Source organism: Gossypium arboreum, chromosome 5 (assembly GCF_025698485.1).
Source record: "Gossypium arboreum isolate Shixiya-1 chromosome 5, ASM2569848v2, whole genome shotgun sequence".
In the NCBI taxonomy this organism is placed as follows: domain Eukaryota; kingdom Viridiplantae; phylum Streptophyta; class Magnoliopsida; order Malvales; family Malvaceae; genus Gossypium; species Gossypium arboreum.
Window position 1 is genome coordinate 26,173,743 of NC_069074.1, and position 21,998 is coordinate 26,195,740.

The 21,998-nt window shown below is 35.6% G+C and overlaps 1 protein-coding gene across 1 annotated transcript; it reads left to right on the forward strand.

Annotated features, from left to right (window-relative positions):
* The first annotated feature begins 204 nt into the window (after nucleotides 1-204).
* On the forward strand, nucleotides 205-21,276 carry LOC108450118 (protein SABRE-like). Its single transcript, XM_017747595.2, has 23 exons — nucleotides 205-1,027; nucleotides 1,449-1,560; nucleotides 2,789-3,067; nucleotides 3,663-3,865; nucleotides 4,086-4,308; nucleotides 4,856-5,023; nucleotides 5,123-5,200; nucleotides 6,609-6,872; nucleotides 7,561-9,678; nucleotides 9,847-11,704; nucleotides 11,934-12,040; nucleotides 12,311-12,667; nucleotides 12,881-12,999; nucleotides 14,833-15,079; nucleotides 16,054-16,278; nucleotides 17,331-17,470; nucleotides 17,845-17,917; nucleotides 18,872-18,973; nucleotides 19,063-19,212; nucleotides 19,358-19,648; nucleotides 19,740-19,907; nucleotides 20,310-20,670; nucleotides 20,799-21,276. The coding sequence occupies exons 1-23, from the start codon at nucleotides 963-965 to the stop codon at nucleotides 20,912-20,914; spliced, it is 7,824 nt and encodes a 2,607-aa protein (XP_017603084.1). The 5' UTR covers nucleotides 205-962; the 3' UTR covers nucleotides 20,915-21,276.
* The last annotated feature ends 722 nt before the right edge of the window (nucleotides 21,277-21,998 follow it).

Consider the following 21,998-nt stretch of genomic DNA (forward strand, 5'->3'; position numbering starts at 1 on the left):
CTTTAAAAATATTATTTCTGTTTAATAGTTAATGTTAACTCAGGCCATTATAATAGAGGAACTTTCAAATATTTTCACCTTTTAATAATTGTATAAAAATAAGATTAATTTAGTAAAATTAAAATTCAATTCTTAAAACTTAAAATACGATTTAGCTTAAATCTATTTAGTTCAAAATTCTTTTAAATTCTCACTTTCGAGTCCCACATGGAGTAACTTATATTGGAGCTCTACCATATTTATATTTAGTTGCTGTCTAAAAAGTTAACTTGATCCGGGATGAGGTATGTTTGAACTCTGTTTTTTTTTTTTTTTTTTTTTTAATATTATAAATTGGGGAGGAAATGACAACAACTTAATTTGAACTTTTGGGTGCCAACAAAAGAACAAATGATAGCAACGGGATTCAAACTTGATCTTTGTGGTGCTAACAAAAGACTTAACCACTGCTCTAAATTGTGGTTTGTAATGGTAACTTCTGTCTGAAGTAATCAGATGTATAAATTTTGTAATTGCGCATTAGGTATTTTTGTGCTTAAATAAATTTTTAAAAGAAAAACACCAAGCTTCCCGGTACCCTCAGACCATGGGATCCAAACCCCTGGCAACACTACCAGAAAAAACGGACAGAAAAGAATAACAGTCAGTCAGTCCATTTGATCACTGAGTACCTCACGGATCGGATCATCTATCATGTTTCGACTCTCCCTTCCGAACGTTGCGCTTCGAAGACTCGGTCTCATTTCCTCAGATAAACTCTTCCATCGCTTTATATTTTTTCGGACACTCATTTTCTTTAGGTTTTCCTTGCCTCCTTTTACTCTATTTTTTTTCAACTTAATGTTATTATGTTCAGAGGCTCTTATTCTTTCCCCTTCATTGCTCTTTTTTTTTCGAATTGGATAATTTGATCGGATTTTCTACCATTTCTTTTACAATTTAAATTTTCTCGCTGGGAAAAAATGGGAGCCTTGAGGATTTTCTTTGGCCTTTTGCTGATTACCGTTACATCGTGGATAGTGTTCTTGTAAGTACATCCATTTTTTTTCACTTTTCTTGTGTTTAATTTTATATGTGAAAATGTCTATATGATTATTTTTATTTTATTTTATTGCCTGAAATGCTATTTGAATCAGCTTTTCGCTTATGCATTTCGATTTTGTTATCGTCCTTTAGTGTTTGTTGGCGTTGTTTATAATTGTGGTCATAAAAGCTGTTTCGTATGCTGTAAATTTAGTTACTTACAAATTTGTAAAAGGCGCTGTCGATTTATTTCTTCACTTGAGCAAAATAATTCCAATGAGATAATTATGAAATTGCTTATGTATGTGTGTATGTATGTAGGTAAATTTCTTAATGATGGTTGTATTCTGTTTGAACTTTGAAGTGATGCATCATCTGTGATTGCTAAAATTTATGTTACTTATACATATTATTTGACTTTACAGTTATGCTTTGAAGTTGCTGTTTTGGATTCTAAGCAAGACTGTGGGAATATCTATTGAATTCCAAATTGGAGGATGGAATTGTTTGAAGGATATTGCGGTGAAGTTGAAAAAGGTCTTTCTTGAATTTCATTTGGTTGTTTTGAGCTTCAATATTCTGTTAAAATAGGACTCATAAATGTAAGTTACTTTTAAAGCCTCTGTTTGTCACTAACACCAGAGTCCCTGAATTGTTGAACAATTTCACTTTTTTTCTTTCATTATTCAATTTACTCGTTAAGCTATCTTGTCAGAAAGGATGGAAAAGTGAGTTTGAAAGTCAATTCACTGGCATAATGGGAGAAATGAGAAATAAATTTATATTTTTCTCAAATGTTCTTCAGTCAAGAAAAGTGGTTGCAAAGAGTGGGATAAATGTTATTTCATTTGCTTTGTAGTATGGAGAATAAGAGGGGAAAGTGTAATTAGTTATTGCACGTACATCTCTTTTTTTTTTTTTTCATAATTTGATGTTTTACCAAAACTAAGAGGAGGGAAGGGAGGCTAAGTAGAGAGAATCTAATCTTTTTGGCTGGAATTCGGTTGAAGTTGGAAAGATGGGTAGTTATGAAACAAGTGGAAAGCTGGTGTCTCACATATTCTTCCCGACAGAGTACTCCTTTCTTTCCAGTTTCCTCTTGCACCTTTCTATCATGTCACTTCTTGTTGGAGTATTTTGGTTGAAATGATAATATGGAGTATTTTCACTGAACGAGTGTCATGGATCTTTGTATTGATCTTTCCTTTCGTGTGGTGTCCTCCGGGTGGAGTTTTCTCATATATAATGGGCCATCCCACTTGACATATTACTGCAATGATGAGCTGCTTTGTTTGCTGTCAGCTTATTTGCATTATTTTGTCCTAGATATGGCTTTGCAAGGTTCAACTTCTACCTATGGTAAAATCTTATTTTGTTCTTACATGGAGCACTTGATCACCATGAATCTTTAATTTATATATATATATATATATAGGTCAAACAAATTCAACTTAAGTCCGTACTTTACTCTTTCGTGAGCCTTCTGCACCTCCATTCAGAGTTATAAGTGAACATATAAATAATTAAATGATGAATGACAGTAAATAATTAGCTTTTTGCACGGAATAGGAGCTTGTTTTTGAAGCCAATCCTCTGTATTAGAAAAGTTAAAAGTAGCCTTTAAAAAGCATGAAGACTATCTGGATGTTGCTTCAGTACTTCCTAATTTAGTATCGTATCCTGCTTTTCGTTCCAGCTACTATTTTGCAACCTATGTCCCTGTTCATAGTGTTCATCATGTTTTCTTTGCTTGGATAATTTTCAGGGTGCTCTTGAATCCTTAGTGGTCAGTGAAATTAAGCTCACTTTATGTCAGCCCTCGGTTAAACTTGGGAATGGCATTATTTCTAAGAATCTGAAGCTGCAGTTGGTAATAAGTGACCCAGAAATTGTATTGAGGCCTAAAAGTAAAAGCTCTTCAAGTAAAAGCTCAAAGAAAGCTAAATCCAGTAAACCTCGCTCTTCAGGCAAGGGCAAAAAGTTGATGGCTGTAGGTAACATTGCAAGATTTTTGTCAGTTTCTATTACAGATTTGGTTTTGAAGGTAATTAGTCTTTGACCCTTCTCTTTTTCCATAAAGTAATGATTCAGCTTTTATATAATTCATCTGCAGCACATAGCTTTTTAATGCTTTTATGATGTGGTTGTGTCTGTTTGTTTACTGGAATATATGTTACATAGGGAGGTCGGGAGAGTGTGATGGGAGACAATGTTTAATGTTATAAGTTTTACAAATTGGTTTTTGATTTCTAACGTTGTTCTGATTGAAAGCTATCAATTAAGAGATTCAATAATAACTTTTTGTTGGTCCTTGTAAAGCGATATCACATGTGTGCACTGTTTGGAACCTCAGTTGATGTTGGAGCATGATTTTAGTAGTCAGTAGACATATTTATTAGCTCATTTTCATAAAAAAAACGAACTTTTTAAGAGTTTGATCTTCTTCAGACACCTATGTCATGCATGCTTTATCATCTAGTTAAGGCTCAACAATCTCTAAATTGCCCGGTTTCACATATATCCAATGCCAACGTATACTTAAATGAGTTTATTTTTTTCCCTTTATCGTTTTTTTAAGTTGTCCTTTTCTATTTGGAAGTTTGTGTACTCTAAGTTAATTTTATCTTGAAATCATGCAGACACCTAAAGCAGCTAGTGAAGTTAAGGGAATCAAACTAGATATATGTAAAGATGGTGGCTCTAAACCCAACTTGTTTGTTATATTACAAATATTACCCATTTCTGTCCAAGCTATTCAGCCGCTCTCTGGTGTTATGGAAAAGCCTTCTGCTCCTTCTTGCTGTGAAGAGTTTTCTTTCTCTTGTGAATTTGGCAATGATGGGTATTTCTTTTCTCTCTGAATTTTTTATAGAGGCCAAATAATTCCAGCTCATTAATCTTTGGCAAAAGTTCTCGTTAGTGATAGTAAAATTTTAGTTGTAGCATAAAGCTCTGTTGGGTTTCGTTTCTGTCTCGTACACATATTCTCTACTTAAACATGTATTCCTTGCTGTCGCTTTTGCTTTATATGCTATAATATTCTATATTTAATTTTCTTTCAGGGAAGCTGGTTTAGTTGTCCGAAATGTGGACATTAACTTTGGAGAGATTATTGTAAACCTCAATGAGGAGCTGCTCGCCAAGAATAAGAAACCGCCAGATGTTTCTTCTCAAACTGATAAAGTTAAAGAGTCAACTGCTGATTCCTTACCCGCTAAAAAACCTGATAAGAAGCAAGCTGCAATTTTAGCCTTGTCAAAGCATACTTCTATTTTTCCGGAAAAGGTGTGTGCTTTTACTCATCAATAGAGATAGGCTTGTTTTATGTTTTCCTGTCTTCTAATGTTGGAAGCCATTTTCTAATTATATTGAAGACAGTTCTCCATTATCAGAGTGCAAAAACTTTGATATTGGCGCTTGGTCATAATTGTTTTACTCCATCTATCATGAAATTTGTTATGTTAATGATCTATTGGTTGAACAATTAAAGATGTAGTTCCAACCTGCTTGGAGTAACTGCTTTGGTTTACTGTTGGTGAGCTTAAGAATAGGCTGCCAGTTTGCAGAGTTAATGAGGAAGCTAAGATTGCAAGAAATTAAATTAGAGTTCTGATGGAAAGTGGCATTATTGAGATTCTATACCCTATGGAAGATGGTAATTGTTTGTCTGATGGAGCCATATTTTCTTTTGTTGAATAGTGAGAATTGAGAATTAAAATGTGTAGCTCAGAGACAATGCTCAATTTACTGGAGAAGATAATGCTCAACTTATTTGACTGCACTGATGGTAAGTTCGTATTATTCATTCATTTTTATTTGTTGTCTGCGACAGATTTGCTTCAACTTACCAAAACTAGATGTGAAGTTTGTGCATCGGGAACATGATATTGTTGTTGAAAATAACATCAAGAGCATTCAGTTGAAAAGCATCAAATCAAGATCAACTGAAGAAGTGGAGAGTACACGCATTGATGTTCAGTTGGAATTCAGTGAGATACATGTATAGCCATTACTATTGATGTTACAACTCTGTTTTAATTGTAACTATATTCTTGCATCTCTGCCTATTATTGACATTGGTTTTTCCTCCCGATTTCAGCTTCTTAGAGAATCTGGCTCTTCTGTATTGGAGATAATGAAATTTGGTGTTGCCTCTTTTGTCAACATCCCGGTACAGGTAAGTCCTGTGAAATCATGGCTGGTTGGTGTCTTTGTTAAGTTGCGACACTGTCTTTGTTTTACAAGAAGGTAAAAATATGTTTTGACAACAAATGCTGTCATCAAGTTTCCATTTGTTTTATTTATTTACGTTATGTCTTTTACCAAGTGGTCTTAGATGAGTATGAATTCAGAAACTATCATTTTTAGTTGTCAAATCTGAAAATCTAGGATCTGGCATGGCATCGGCATTTTATGTTGTTCATATGTCAGGCATTGTAGCTTGATAGAAAATGAATATTATTCTGTTATGCTCTTTTGGCGGATTTAATTTGGATTACCGGTTGAGTAATTTCTATTTGGATGTCTGGGCCTTGTATATTCCAAAATTTGCTTGCATAACCTGAACCAAATAGAAATTAAAAAAAAAAAAATCTTTGCATAAACCACAGCAATTTAACCTGATGTCGTCTTTTACAATTGTTAGCATCTGTCTCTTACCCACTGGGAAAAGATAAATAAATATTATTTTACCAAGACTCTTCTCCCTAAAGTACCTGTATCAGACATCTGTGTCCTACTTATATTTGGACAAGGTATGGGGTTATGATTCTCTGTATGTATGGAAAAAATTAGAAATAGTTCAGTGTACTTACGTCAAATACATTACTGCTCACATTCACCCAAAGTCTGGATAATATAGCTAAATACGACCCAACTTGACCTGCCTTTAAATGACAATGACTTATAAAAACAAAAATTGCCCAGACTGGCAACTTCTTTTAGAAGAAAAAACATTATTAGTTCCCCAGATAGGATCTGGGTTTGATCATTTTAGCCCCGATACAGTCAAGGGAGTCAAATTTCCCACATTGGTGAATGGTTCCCCAACCCAACTGATTAAACTAGCTGGTTTTTGGTTCTTGGAGATCATCTTATCAATTGTAAAAGCAAACTACGTAATATAGTTACATTTAGCAATTCGGACTTCTCTAGTTTCCTTTTTCTGTTCATTCCACAGTTAACTTGGATGTCTAAAACGGGGTTGACTGCTTATATTTTGGTCCCTGTTAATTGATGGAGATGGTAGGTTTTCAATCTGATTGAAAAGGAAGTAACTTTATCATGTTTAGTTTTACTTAGCCTGTTCTCTATCTTTAGTTTATATATGTGTATATATAAAAATCTGATTACTTCCCTGGTTCACAGACAGACTATTCTCATCACCTCGTTTTTGTTTGGGAGTAAAGGAAGCCTTTCTTCCCCTCTCATTTCTATCTAGTTCTCCTACTACCTGTTTATTTCTCTTTTGCTTGGTAGCATTGTATGTTTTAACATGTGGACTTGTTAAACATGGTGTGGGTGCCACATTTTAATTTTTGGGGTTGGTTAAGTGGCTTATTCTTTATAATGCTGTTGCTTTTCAGCCAATCTCACCTGTTAGAGCTGAAATTGATGTTAAGTTTGAAGGGATTCGGAGCACTGTTATAATGAGTAGTTTAAAGAGATTGTTGAAGTTGAAACCCCCTAGTACAGGATCCAAAAAGAAAGCAATGGTTCTTCAAGCGGAAACTTCTACTATTGAGAAGCCACAATCAACTGAGCCCAAAGCGATCATGTGGAAATGTACTGTCTCAGTCCCAGATATTACAATTGTGCTTTATAGTATCAGTGATGTGCCGCTGTATCAAGTAAGCAACATATATCTTTTTTATGTTGGGTATCTGGGAAATGACAGAACCTTCATCTTACAACTCATGTAGGATGCATAATCTGCTAGTTATCTTTATTATTATTATTTGCCAGAACATTGTTGGTATTGTAGGATGCATCTGCAGAATAGAGTTCTTTAGTTTCAGTTGATCTTCTTCTTTTTTCTTTTCGCCAGATAATCATGCCAAATATTTAACTTATTTTACTAGAACTTCTGATGCATAATCAAGTGTTTTTTTTCTTCTAGGTAGTATTGTCAAGTCAATAGTTTTTCTATTAGGCGATGGGAACCATGGCCGCCGTCTATATAATAAAAATGCTGGTTTCACTTTTAAAATCAACAGATTGCTAAAAGTAGAATCCTACTTTAACTGTTTTACAAAACTCCAAATACAAAAAAGTTGCTCGTAGACTTTATCCAACATGCTTGGATGCTTATGATGGTTTTGCTGACGTAAGAAGTTTCTTTGTTATAGATTAGGTTGTAGGATATCTTAGTTCCATCTCTGGTCACACTTATAATTTATTTGCTTTTCTGAGAAACATGATATGTTCGGTCTGTTCCCTTTTTGGTGTTATTCACTTTGTATGCATCAATTGATTTCTGTTTGCCTTTTGGAAAAACATTATGACTGGCACCAATTTTTGTTTTGATTTCCAATGCAGTGCTGCTTACTGTCAACATATGTGCTTGCTAACGACATTTCAAGCACAGGAATCGCAGTACATGCAGAACTTGGCGAGCTGAATTTGCAAGTGGCAGATGAAAATCATGAATGCTTGAAAGAAAACGTTTTCGGTGTTGAATCAAATTCAGGTTCCTTACTGAATATAGCAAAGATTAGTGTAGATTGGGGTAAAAAGGACATGGAATCATCTGACGATGGTGGCCCTAGATGTAAATTAGTTCTTTCTGCTGACGTGACTGGAATAGGCCTTTATTTTACATCCAAGCGAGTAGAATCACTTATAGTAACAGCCATTACCTTTCAAGCACTCTTCAAAAAACCATCTTCTGGTAAGAAAACAACACAGAGCAGGGCAGCGCGTTCATCAAAGCCATCAGGGAAGGGTACTCGACTTATAAAATTTAATCTTAAACAGTGTTCAGTTAGTTTTTGTGGCGACGCTTACTTGGAAAACACAGTTGTGGCAGATCCCAAGCGAGTAAATTATGGGTCTCAGGGTGGTCGAATTGTTATTAGTGTTTCAGCTGATGGTACACCACGTACTGCAACTGTACTGTCCACAGTTTCAGATGAATGCAAGAAATTAAAGTACTCTCTTTTGCTTGACATCTTTCACTTTAGTTTGTGTGTCAACAAGGATAAACAATCCACACAGGTCGAGCTTGAAAGAATCAGATCTATTTATCAGGACCATCTCGAAGAAGATAAACCAGACAAAAAAGTTGAATTATTTGATATGAAGAATGCAAAATTTGTACAACGCTCTGTTGGCCATAAGGAGATAGCTATTTGCTCTTTGTTCAGTGCTACTGACATCTCCATCACTTGGGAGCCGGACATGTGTCTGTCTTTTGCTGAACTTGGTTTGCAACTGAAAGCACTGGTTCAGAATGAGAAGGCTAAACACAAGGGACCTGGAAATGAACACGCAGATGATGTCTCCAGCGAAAAAGATGCTGAGCAGAGGAAAGAAGTCATTGGGGTGGAATCCGGTCATGTTGATAAACCAAAGAAAAAAGAATCTGTTTTTGCTCTTGATATAGAGATGCTAAGTATATTTGCTGAAGCTGGAGATGGAGTTGATGCATTTGTACAGGTTCAGTCAATTTTCTCTGAGAATGCCCGCATAGGGGTACTTCTTGAAGGACTGATGCTTAGTTTCAATGGAGCCCGGTTATTGAGAAGTGGCAGAATGCAAATTTCCCGTATTCCCAATGTTTCCAGCTCATCTGATCCAAATGTACCAGTTGTCACTGTGTGGGATTTCGTGATTCAAGCACTTGATGTTTATATTTGCTTGCCTTTCAGGCTGGAGTTGCGTGCCATTGATGATGTTGTTGAAGAGATGATACGAGCTTTGAAGATTGTAATTGCCGCTAAAACTCAGCTAATTCTTCCTCCGAAGAAAGATAACCCGAACCCGAAACCTAAAAAGCCTAGTTCATCAAAATTTGGATGTGCAAAGTTCTTTATACGCAAGCTGACCGGTGAAATTGAGGAAGAACCAATCCAAGGATGGCTTGATGAGCACTATCAGCTAATGAAGAAAGAGGTCATTGAGTTAGGTGCTAGGTTGAAATTTTTTGATGATTATATTTCGGCCAATCAGTGTCCTAAAACTACTGAAACTAATGATTCTTCTTCTGAAAGAAGGGTCCACTATAATGGAACTGAGATTGATCTGCAAGATCCTTCAGCAATCCAAAAAATGAAAGACGAGATATATAGACAGTCTTTTCAATCCTATTACTTAGCATGTCAGAAGCTAAAACCAGCGGAAGGCTCTGGTAGCTATAGGGAAGGTTTACAGTCTGGTTTTAAGCCAAGCACTGCAAGAGTTTCTCTTTTTACTATTTCAGGTACAGACCTGGATGTGACCGTGACAGTGATTGATGGTGGAAATGATGGGATGATAGAGATTATAAAGCAGCTTGATCCTGTCTGTCGTGAAACTGAAATTCCGTTTTCCCGTCTATATGGGTGTAATCTTCTCCTAAACGCCGGCAGTCTAGGTGTTCAGATAAGAGACTATACGTTTCCTCTTTTCTCTGCTGTTTCTGGTAGATGTGAAGGCCGTCTTGTGATGGCACAACAGGTAAACTCCTAGGCTAGCTCCCTTCCCCTTTTTTCTCTTGTCCCATTCTAAATGGAAAGATAACAATATTTGAAAATCTTCTTTATATGCCATTCCTTTTCTGAAAAAGAGGGAGGGTGGAAGGTTGCTGATCTTACACTGATTGAAATAATTTTATTTGAATTTTAGGCAACAGCTTTTCAGCCCCAAATATCGCATGATGTCTTCATTGGGAGGTGGAGAAAGGTCCGCATGCTTCGTTCAGCGACTGGTACAACTCCACCAATGAAAACATACACAGATTTGGTTTTACGTTTTAAAAGTGCGGAAGTGTCCTTTGGGGTGGGATATGAAACGGTTTTAGCTGATGTCAGCTATGCATTCACTGTGGCACTTCGTAGGGCTAATTTAAGCAAAAAGGGTCCTGGTCTTCCAGTGCAGCCAAAAAAGGAGAAGAGCTTACCATGGTGGGATGACATGAGAAATTACGTCCATGGAAACAATACTTTAATCATTTCTGAAACTAAATGGTACATTCAAGCATCTAGTGATCCTTATGAAAAGCTTGACAAACTTCAAATTATTTCTGGTCCTCTGGAGATCCAGCAATCTGATGGCCGTATTTATAGTTGTGTAAGGGATTTTAAAGTTTTCTTGAGCAGTTTGGAGAGTTTGATAGATAGTCGCAGCTTAAAAATTCCTACCATCGTATATGGCCCATTCCTAGAAGTGCCAGTCTTTAGCCTTGAGGTTCTAATGGATTGGGATTGCGATTCTGGTTATCCCATGAATCATTATCTGTTTGCACTTCCTCTAGAAGGGAAGGTTCGAGAGAAAATGCTTGATCCTTTCAGATCTACTGCACTTTCTCTCCGATTTGACATTGCTTTTAAAGCCCCTGTTCCCCCATCGGACAAACAAACCCCTTCAGCATCAGATTCCACTGTTGTGGATGGAACTGTCAATGAGGCACATTGCAAGGCTGAGAATGTTTCAATTGCATCACCAACATTTAGTTTCAATGCACATGACCTAGCTTGGTTGGCTAAGTTCGGGAATTTAATGATTTTGCCTCCTCACAAAATCCGTTTGTTTGCTCGGTTTCCTCGTTTTGGAGTTCCACGAATTCCTAGATCAGGAAACTTGCCATTAGATAGGGTGATGACAGAAACAATGTTCCGTTTAGATTCTACGCCTACTTGCATAAAGTATAAGACCTTTTCTGATGATGATCCAGCAAAAGGACTGACATTTAGTACAACAAAGTTTAAAGTTGAAGTCTGTTCCAGCAGGGGTAAGCAAAAATTTACTTTTGATTGCCAGCGTGATCCTCTTGATCTTGTTTACCTGGGGGTTGACCTTCATTTGCTGAAGGGTTTCTTAGACAAAGAAGATTGCACTAGTGTCACAAAAGTAGTTCAAACTTCTCAGTCTGCATCCATGGAGCAAGTTCCTACTGAAAAAAGTAATTCTACGAGTGGTTGCACAGATAAGCATCCTGATGAAGGATTTTTTTTGTCAGCTGACTATTTTACAATAAGAAAGCAGTCCCCAAAGGCTGATCCTGAAAGCTTATTGGCGTGGCAAGAGGCTGGGAAGAAACATCATGGAGTGACATATGTCAGATCTAAATCTGAAAAAGCGAGAGAGTGTGACGAGCATGAACAGTCAGATCCTAGTGATGACGATGGATACTGTGTGCTTATAGCTGACAATTGTCAGCGTATTTTTCTTTACAGCCTTAAAATTCTGATGAACGTAGAGAATCGAGATGCTGTGAGGTCTTTTGGTGCTGCATTAGGCAAAGCACTTGTACCTCGAAAGCCTTGTGCTTCTCGGCAGTATAGACAGAGGAAGTTACTCGAGGAGAAACAGAGACTTGCTGAACAGAAACTTGCTGAACCTGAAATGCCTCAAGAGGATGCTCTGAAGTCACCTTCAACAAACAATGCTGTGCCTTCCCCTTCTCAAAATACGGAGACATTGGGATCAGGTTCATCTCTACCGCAAGCAGCTGGAATGGAAAATTCATCTACTGCTGCAGTTGGTATGTCTTATGCTTACTTTGAAATTTTGGTTTTGACGCATTAAGATTGAGATGCATATATTCCATGTAATGCTAGTGCGGTTATTTATTTCTGAATTCATTGGTCAATTGCTATGGATGTCATATGCATCAAAGGCCTTTTTTTTATGGTTATCCTCATTTGGCTAAATTACATAAACTTGATTATTTTACTTCCAAAGGTTACAGCAATTTGTATGTTTTACTGTAGAACAAGCCAAAACTGAAAAGGTTGATGGTTCTGAAGAGGAGGGGACTCGTCATTTTATGGTGAATATTATCGAGCCTCAATTCAATCTTCACTCTGAAGACGCTAATGTGAGTTATGACATTTTTGCATCTTATAAGCTTATCCATTCTTTATGATGCATATCATAAAGAATAACTTTTTATTGTAAGTTTCCAGAACATTTCATATTCTTATGAAATCTTTGCTTGATTTCACTAGCTATATGTTAGGGAGATCTTACAGGACATTCTGATCTGTATGATACAGGTGTATAATGTTTCCCTTCTTAATGATTTGTTGATAGTTATCATCTTGTGCTAACCATGTTTTTGATAATATTACTTCTTCATGCCTATCAGGGGAGATTTCTTCTTGCTGCTGCTACCGGTCGTGTTTTAGCCCGATCTTTTCATTCAGTTCTTCGTGTCGGCTCTGAGGTGATTGAGAAAGCACTTGGTACTGGAAATGTTCAGATTCCTGAAGGTGGGCATGACATGACTTTGAAACGCATGGAGTTTTCTGTGATGCTGGAGCATGTGCAGGCTCATGTTGCACCAACTGATGTGGATCTTGGTGCTGGAGTACAATGGCTTCCAAAAATCCGTAGAAGTTCTCCAAAGGTCAAGCGTACTGGTGCTCTACTTGAAAGGGTGTTTACGCCTTGTGATATGTACTTCAGATTCACAAGGCATAAAAGTGGAACCCCAGAATTGAAGGTAATGTGATGCTTACAAGGTAGCTATTTTTGCAAAGATGTCTGTGTAAGTATATTGGCACATAATTGATTATAAGTAAAGAAGGGATATATTGTAATAATAATAGTATTAAAACTAAATCTTTTGAGAAGAAAAGACTGTGTTTGTTTTTTTGAGCACTAGGTTTCTCCTATATTGAACTTGCATGTGTTTGTTATTTTAACTGTGTTGCAGGTGAAGCCGTTAAAGGATCTCAGCTTTAACTCTCAGAGCATAACAGCTTCTATGACATCTCGTCAATTTCAGGTTATGCTGGATGTATTAACCAACCTTCTCTTTGCTCGGGCTCCCAAGTAAGTACATGCCCCAGTTGTTTGCCTTTTGTTTCTTTTAACTTTTTTACAATGCCTCTCTTATGAAATTGTAGTATGTGCATTATTAATTGCAAGAGTTTCTGCATTTTCATGTACTATGTCATGGTTGGAATTAGGGGTGAGCGTTTGATCGAATCGAATGAAAAAATTTCGAGTTAATCGAGTTGACGAATCATATGTTATCATCCTAATTTGATTTGAAATTTTCTCGAATCAAGTTGAGTGAGATGAATTCGAATCGAATATATTTGTTTGAGTTAAATTTTAAAAAATAATTTTGTGTCCTTTTAACCACTTTCACCCATCGTAATAAAATTTGTCCACCTTAATCGAATTTTTTATTAACTTTCATCATCTCATAATTTATTTATTAATCTTTTATATATGGGTTAGCTTCTTTATTTGTTTAGTTGTTTCAATTATCTTGATTCTTGTCACTATGTATTTTGTAATTAAAAATATATTAAATGTAAAATGTAATTTTTAATAAAAGTTATTTTAAAGATAAAATGTGAAATTGGTACCAATATAAAATTTTAACACGAATATTTTATGGCATAATTAATAATTCAATTTTAATATAAATATTCAATATGACTAAACAATTTAATATTATAAATAATATAAAATGTAAAATTTAATTTAATAATATAAATAGTAGATATAAATAAAATTATTATTATTTATGTTTAGTGATCTTTTTGGATAATTTTGATTTTTATTTGAGAGTAAAAGGTTTGGGGAATAAAAGTTTAAGGGAAAGTAAATAGGGGGAGTAAAATTTTAGAGGGAAAATATTAAAAAAAAATTGGGGAGGGATGGGTTTGGGGTAGATGGGAGGTGGGATGGGAAAGGAGTAAAAGTTTTGGGGTAAAGTGGGAGGGAGTAAAAATTTTGGGGGAAAATAAAAAGTTTTAAGGGTTTTTGGGAGTAAAATTTTGAGAAAAGGTAAATGGGAGAGTAAAATTTTGGTGGGAAATGGATTTTGGGTAGATTGGGGGTTGGGAGGGTGGGGGTTGGGAGGAGAGGGGAGTAAAAGTTTTTGAGAAAAAGTGGGAAGGAGTAAAAGTTTTGAGGGAAAAGTAAAAAAGTTTGGGAGTTTGGGGTAAAAATGTAAAATATATAGTTTGATATTCGAATTATTCGAGTTATTCGAATTCGAAAACTCAACTCAATTCGAACTCGAAATTCGAAAAAAACATTCGAGTTGACTCGAATAACTTGATTCGTTTAACTCGAAATTCGAATTTTTTATTTATTTTTTCAAGTCGAATCAAATTTTGCTCTCCTAGTTGAAATTTAATTCATCTGTTAGCAAAATGCTGGACTAAAAAGAAATCTTTGTTCTCCATTTTTATTCCTTTGAAAGAAGAAGATCTGCAAATGTATATTATTGTAATAGTGTTTCTAAGTAGACTTCATCTTTCCTGCTTGTGTTTAAAAGATAGATTAAATATTTGTTTTGGGTTATTTTAATCAATGGTAGACCAGCTATGTTAGACTACAAGGATGGTCAGGAGCTGGGTTTTCTTAACCTTACCCGGCCTCCTTTTAAATTAGCTTAAAAACAATAAACATATTTTGTGTTTATATCAATCAAAGTCTCTTTACACTTGTTAGCTAGTAGTCTTAAAGAGAATCTTTTTGAAATGTAACCTATTCTTCAACATTCCTCATATCTGTTATTTGAATGCAATCATCTCTTTTGTTAATAACTTAAAGCAGTTGCATAATCTCAGCAACGGAAGAATTTTTTGGTATTTAATATAGTTCTCTTCTTTCAAATTAATTAAAGTAACATGTTTAATTCAGGCCTCAAAAAAGTTGGTTCTCTTGTCCTGGAGAAGATGATGAAGATGAAGAGGAGGCGGCAGATGCAGTGGTTCCTGATGGTGTTGAAGAGGTAGAACTTGACAAAATCACTCTTGAGCAGAAAGAATGGGAGCTTAGGTTGCTACTCAGTGACATTAAGAAGATATCTATTCATTGTGATACTTCAGGAGACAATCCAGAAAAAGAAGGTGATTGGTGGATGGTAAATGGTGGGAAATCAATTTTGGTAAGAAAGTGGACCTTGTTAACAGTCTCTAAATGTCAAGTTTCCATGTTTGCAGAGTTATGCTCTCTCTCAATGTTATTAAATTTAGAAGGTTAATATTGTTGTGGAGCCTATATTATGAGCCAACTCATATTAGAAAAGTGGAGAGCTGAACTTTCCTGTGTTTCACTCCATCAACTCCAATTTAATGTGATGTGAAAGAGCTTGAAACATTGATTCCCAACCTCAGCTTGTCTGGGAAATCTCTCATGATCTTTGTTCCTGAAAATATATTTCCTATGACTCCCATAAATTTCTTTCCGCAGAGAATGCCCTTATTGGTGAAGGTAATTAATAGTGAAGTGAAGTTTAACTAAGATGCATCCTATCTTACTGGTTAGGACTGAATTTTCGTCTTGGCATCCTGCCTGAACCAATTTCTAAGGTTTTTCCTCAGCTGTTATACCATCAAATTATGAGTATCTGTTATGTTGGATAATTTCCTTGAAATGAGGGTCAATCCCCTATCCTTTGTTGGACTATTTTTTTCCAGCATAACTTTTTGAATGTGGAAAGATACTCTACCTACAAGTATAGAATCGTGAAATCTAGAAAAGGTGATATTGACTTACATAACTCTGCAAATCTGGCATTTATTTAAAAAGCACTTTGGAGTTTAAAAGGATGTTTGTTGAGTTGCAGAGGCTAACTATGGGGATAAGACTGGACCTTGATAAAGCATTTTGAAGTTGCTACAATTGCTGTTGGCTTTCTTTTTAGTTTTTTTTTTTTTTACTGTATCTCCTGTTTATGCACCTTTTATTGCAACATTATTAGTGGGATCAATAGTCTGGGCAGGGATTCTGTGTTCTTCGTATTGGTCTACTAAGATTCCATATACCTATTTTTTTATCGGTCTTCTAAGATTCAATGTGGATTGATCGTTATTCTTTAGTACACAATAGATTTCAAGCAATAGAACTTGATTTGTGTAGGTGCAAGGGCTGAAGAAAGAACTTGTTAATGCAAAAAAATTTAGGAAGGAAGCATCAGCAGCCTTACGGGTTACAATGCAGAAAGCAGCTCAGCAACGGCTAATGGAGAAAGAAAAGAACAAAAGCCCATCCTGTGCCATGCGAGTTTCTGTGCAAATTACCAAAGTTGTGTGGAGCATGCTTATGGATGGTAAATCATTTGCTGAGGTAGAGATAAATGACATGGTGAGTTCCTTTTCTTTATGCTTATGCTATTGAAGTATCAAATGATATCTTTCTTGATCTTTTCTTGGAGGTTGTGTCTTCAAATAGATGAGTCGTCCTGAACTAACAGTGATTACTGTCAGTCTGTGTAGTCAAGCCATGTGCTTAGGCTCAAACGGATGGAGCAAACCTCCTATCTCTCGCAAATGTAACAAATAAGAATTAGAAAACAGCTCCTTACACCCGTCCATGCCTCCCTTCAATCAATCAATAAATATCAATTCTAACAAAAACAATTATCAGGTTGATTAATCCATAAATTATATTTTATTCCAGTTTTTTCCATATATGTTTATATATATCATCAATAATCCAGGAACTAATATACTGGTTATTTTCTTAAATAAAAAAAACAGGTCGTTGAGAAACTCGTTAACAATATTAAGGAATCCAAGAAAGAATTGATAAATATATACATATATTATAGTCCATCTTAAATGATCTATGGCACTTGCTTCTTAATTCCTAGGTGGAGATTTCTTAAGCAAAAAAAGGCAGTATTCGATCTTATTTGTGAGCCTTAATTTTATTTGATAGGTGAGATAATACATTTTTTAAAGGATAAGTAGGGATGAAAATATCCATTTATATCTTGTTGAAGGTGATATGAAGGAAACTAAGAGCTCGAGTTTAATGACTTTTATTTAGGTCTGGTTGTACCTATATTTGGAATACATTAGAAAATGATTGGACTAAGCTTCTTAACTTGTACTAACAAAGTTATACTCATTGAAAATATTAAATATATATGTATTTGATTGATTTCTCATTTTAGAAATTAGCACCTTCCTCTTCATTGGTATGTGCTAGTCATGTACATAGAACCTTAGACTAGATTGAGACCGGTATTGTGTTTTCCTTTTGATTGCTCTGTTTTAATTTGACGTTTGGTTTCTTTGTTGTTATTTATTGAATTATGGTTTAATTGAGGTCTAAATTCCATACGGAATTGCTATTAAATAATGTTTGCTTTTGAAGATGGCATCTTACGGTTTTGTCTCCTGTTCATGCAGATTTATGATTTTGATCGTGATTACAGAGATGTTGGTGTGGCTCTTTTTACAACTAAGTCTATTATTATAAGAAACTGTCTGGCTAATGCAAAGTCTGATACACTTTTATCAGCCTGGAATCCTCCTCCAGAATGGGGAAAGTACATACATTTCCCTTGATTATGTTGCTGTGGTTATGCCTTTGTGTTTTCCTGATTATAATTTGTGACTACTTTTAGAATATTTAATTTTTCCCCTTTCAAGGTTTATAGTCATTTTGACTACACGCCTCATCTAAAACCTATGAATTCCTATGCTTTAATGCACAATTTGGCGCTTCAATGCCAAAAGGACCTACTCTTATATTTACTTCTATCTTATGGTCCTCTGCATTTGCCATTTATGCTATCTGAAACTTGCTTATGTACATGATCATTTTCCTCTTGAAATATCCGTGTGAAGATTTTGGATTAGATACCTAAGCTTCTTGTAAAAATTCTTTAGAAAATCATGATATCAACTTCCCTTTTCGCAGAAATGTCCTGCTCCGCGTTGATGCAAAGCAGGGAACTCCAAAGGATGGAAACTCTGTTCTGGAGCTTTTACAGGTAAAGTTGTTTTTTTCCCTTTTCCTTTTGCAGTCATTGTTTATATGTGTGAGCATTGTATATTTCGAACAACTTCAATACAGAACATCTGAAACCATTATTAGCTTTAATATGTCACTCGGTCCTGCATGAGTTCACAGATTGTAGGTTGATTTAACCAATGATCTGGTTCATATGTTTGTTCTAAGCTGGATCCACTTCCTCATTTGAAAATCTTGATTACATTGTTTATGTGCATCTGGATGTCTTTATACCATAGGTACACGTAGAATATCCATGGAGAAGATATGATAACTCTTATACTATACACAAATACGTATAATCTCACACATTGTCAATCTTCTCTATATTTTCCCTTTGAGCTTTTCTTGCAGAATAGATGAAGGATAATTGTACTAAAAAGTGAGTTAAAAGGTTGTCTTAGCTTTGTGATTATGACCAAAATAAGTGCATGCAGGAAATAAGATGACATCTGGAATTGATACCATCAAATTGAGCATGCATTTTTAAGCATAAAAAACTGTCAGCAATTATGGTGAAATAAGATTGTAAAGAGGAAACAAGAAGCAAGGTTGACAGAGAAGAGAGACAGATTTTGATGATCTTGCTTTCGGCCCTTGATTCCTTAAAACCGAGTTTGAGAGCGTTTAATGATTAGGGTCTTGTATATAGTAGTCGGTTGCAGCAGATGCACTAGTTTAATGGCATCATGGTTTTAGGAGTGGCCATGTTGATTGTGGAGGGGCTTTTCTAATTCATATGGTTAACTCCGTAGTGCTTAGCGTACAGTTGAGAGATATTACTTTTTTGTTCGTCACATGCAGACTTGCAAGTGATTTATATTATAATTAAGCAACTTTTGTCGTATTTGTGTATTAGATCTTAGAAGCATTTGTGACTTTGATGAACTACTGTTAAGAACAGTTGAGACAAGCTATTTCTTTTGTACTGTAGGTAGATATATATCCGCTTAAGATTCATTTGACTGAGGCAATGTACAGAATGGTGTGGGGATATCTCTTTCCGTCAGAAGACCAAGATTCGCAAAAACGAAAGGTTAGTTTTGGGCTTTGGATCTTTGAATGTGTAATCAATTTTTAGTGCAACTGGTGATTGTCTTTATGCTTGGAACTTGGGAGATGCAGGAAGTTTGGAAGGTCTCGACAATAGCTGGTGCAAGACGGGCAAAGAAGGGTTCCATTGATGCTTCATCGGGCAGCCAAGCATCAAAGGAGTCTGAGGCATCTTCCAAATCGAATGTGTCCATTACCGATCAGTCAACAGATTCCCCCCGAGTGAGCATTGTTTTGTTTCTCTACCTTGTATTATCGTGTAAACTTATTAATTTGTTTAAAGCCACTAGGTTCCCATAGAGGCTTTGGATCTTTATATTTCTACCGCTGAAATTTACATAAGCTCTTTTTTGGAGCCCACTTGCAGACATCAAAGTTGCCAGACCTAAAACCTGGCACTGGGTTGAGGAGAACATCTTCTTTTGACAGAACATGGGAAGATACTGTTGCAGAATCCATAGCAAACGAACTTGTCCTGCAAGCTCAACTACTTGATGATCAAGATGAATCCTCGAAAAATAAATCAAAAGACGCGAAATCTGCTAAATCTGGTCGACCAGCTCAAGAAGAGAAGAAGGTCGTTGGAAAATCCATTGAAGAGAAAAAAACTACTAGGCCTCCGAAACTGATTGAATTTCGCAATATCAAGATAAGTCAGGTTGGTTCAGATAACTTTAATTGGTTATCTCATGTTTTATATTGCTATTACTTGTTTTCAATTGTCATAGATTTCTATGGTTCTGCATTAGGTTGAGCTGTGTCTTACGTACGAAGGGTCCAGATTTGCTGTAAGTGACGTCAAGTTGCTGATGGATACATTTCACCGTGTCGAGTTCACCGGAAGTTGGAGGAGACTGTTCTCTCGAGTTAAGAAGCATGTTATATGGGGGGTCCTAAAATCTTTTACTGGAATGCAGGTAAGGAATCTTATTGGTACTCTGGTAAACCTACCTTCAAATCTCCTTACTTTGAATCTTCTCTTACTTTTAAACTTACCTGTCTCAGTTCCCTCTATTTGTTGGTTTACGACTGGGAGATTCTAATGCTTCATTTCATAATGAACTATGATGATAACTGTTCCAGTTCTTTATTTTTCTTGAAGCATCCATTTCCTACATATATTAGACATGATACGGGTTATGCCCTCCAAATATATGAAAAATTTGAGCTCACCCATATCGAACACATTCCATGTCTAAGACTCACATTGAACCCGAGAGGGCAACGTAGGAGCTCAATTTATTTGTTATAACCTATATACAGTAAAGTTTGGAGTGCAAAACTGCTGACTTTCCTTTTAATTATTTGACTTTTGGTAGGGTAAGAAATTCAAAGACAAGTTACACAGTCAACAGCCAAGTATAACTAATATTCCTGATGGTGAACTCCATCTTAGTGACAATGATCAGGTTTGTCAATCTGATCAGAAATCGACGACCTTTCTTAAGCGTTCAACTGATGGAGCCGGTGATGGGTTTGTTACTTCCGTTAGGGGTCTCTTCAACAATCAACGGCGCAAAGCCAAACAATTTGTGCTACGAACTATGAGAGGTGAAGCAGAGACCGATCGCCCGGGAGAGTGGAGTGAAGGTGAAGCCGAGATCTCTCCATTCGCTCGGCAGCTGACCATAACCAAAGCTAAGAAACTTATTAGGCGGCATACAAAGAAGTTTGAGAAAGGTATTCATTTGTTTCGTTCAGCTCATTCTTAATTTCATTTAAACACTAAATTCTTGAGTGCTTTCCATACCAGGCATTGAAGGGATGAAGTTTAGACTGACTTTGTACTGGTTCTTGTTCTGGTTCAGGTTCGGGTGATCAAGATGCATCTCCAATGAATACTACCGATCCAGCTGCTTATGAATCTGACTCTTCTAGCGGATCCGAACTCATTGAGGAACTTAGTAGGGTTCAGAAGAAATAGATCCATCTCTCATCTAACAGAATTGAATTGCTTGAAGACTTTGAGTAGGAGCAAACGCTACATACACGATCCGATACTATGCCTGATCTTGAAAACACTCATGACCGTAACTGCAACCTTAAATTGCTGATCTTAATAACTTGAGTTTTGGAAAATTGAACGTATGCCTCTGCATTGGCTATGGGATGATATACCCTTTTGCTTTTTTCCTAGTTCTACTGATTGTTGTTTGAATGTCTTCTTTTGTTGTTTGAAGTGCTTCAGGCAATTCAAATCTGAAAATTTTGTAGCTTGAATTAAATAATTTATTTTGCAATAAAAAATAAATGTCAAAGTCCCTACCCTTTTTCTTTGGGGTAAAAGCTTTTATCGTTGAACTTCTTTCTTACTAAAAATTGGCTCGCCAATCTTTTTCTTTTCGTTTTCGTTTTCGTTTTCTAATACATTATACATGGATTCATATCACATATACTGTATAACAACTATACAAGCAAGATTACAACAAAAGACGTTTGTATTTATAATAGATATTTCTAAGTTAAAAACATAATTTGATACCGACTACTTGTTCCACAAGCCAACCAAATACAAAGCTATCAAATTGTATATTATAAACAAGTAAAAATGTCCTATCAAACTTTATTTTGGAATCAGATTATTTTAAGCTTTGGCCGTTTTAAATTTACATCATTCATATTTTTTTAAGTGGTGTCAGTTTTTTTTTAATAGTTGCATGGATTTTTCATCTTTATAATTTTGGATATTTCTAATCTCAACAGCCACTATCTTTCTTCTATCAGTCCAAAGTTTATAATTCTGATGTTAAAATACATGTTGAGCTGTTGTCATTAAATCAATCTCTACTTGGGTCAGATAATAACTAAAATTATTATAACACTTGTCAACTTTTTTGTCAAGTATTCTTTGTCTTCTTTGACAGTTGATAATTTAGAGCTTCCAATCATTCTTTGAATAATCCAAATTTGATATGGCTGATAAAATCTTTCTTTTTCAACAATACCAATAAGGCTACTTATTTGAATGTAGAAATAATAATAAAAATCGTCTTGATTTACTATTTTTG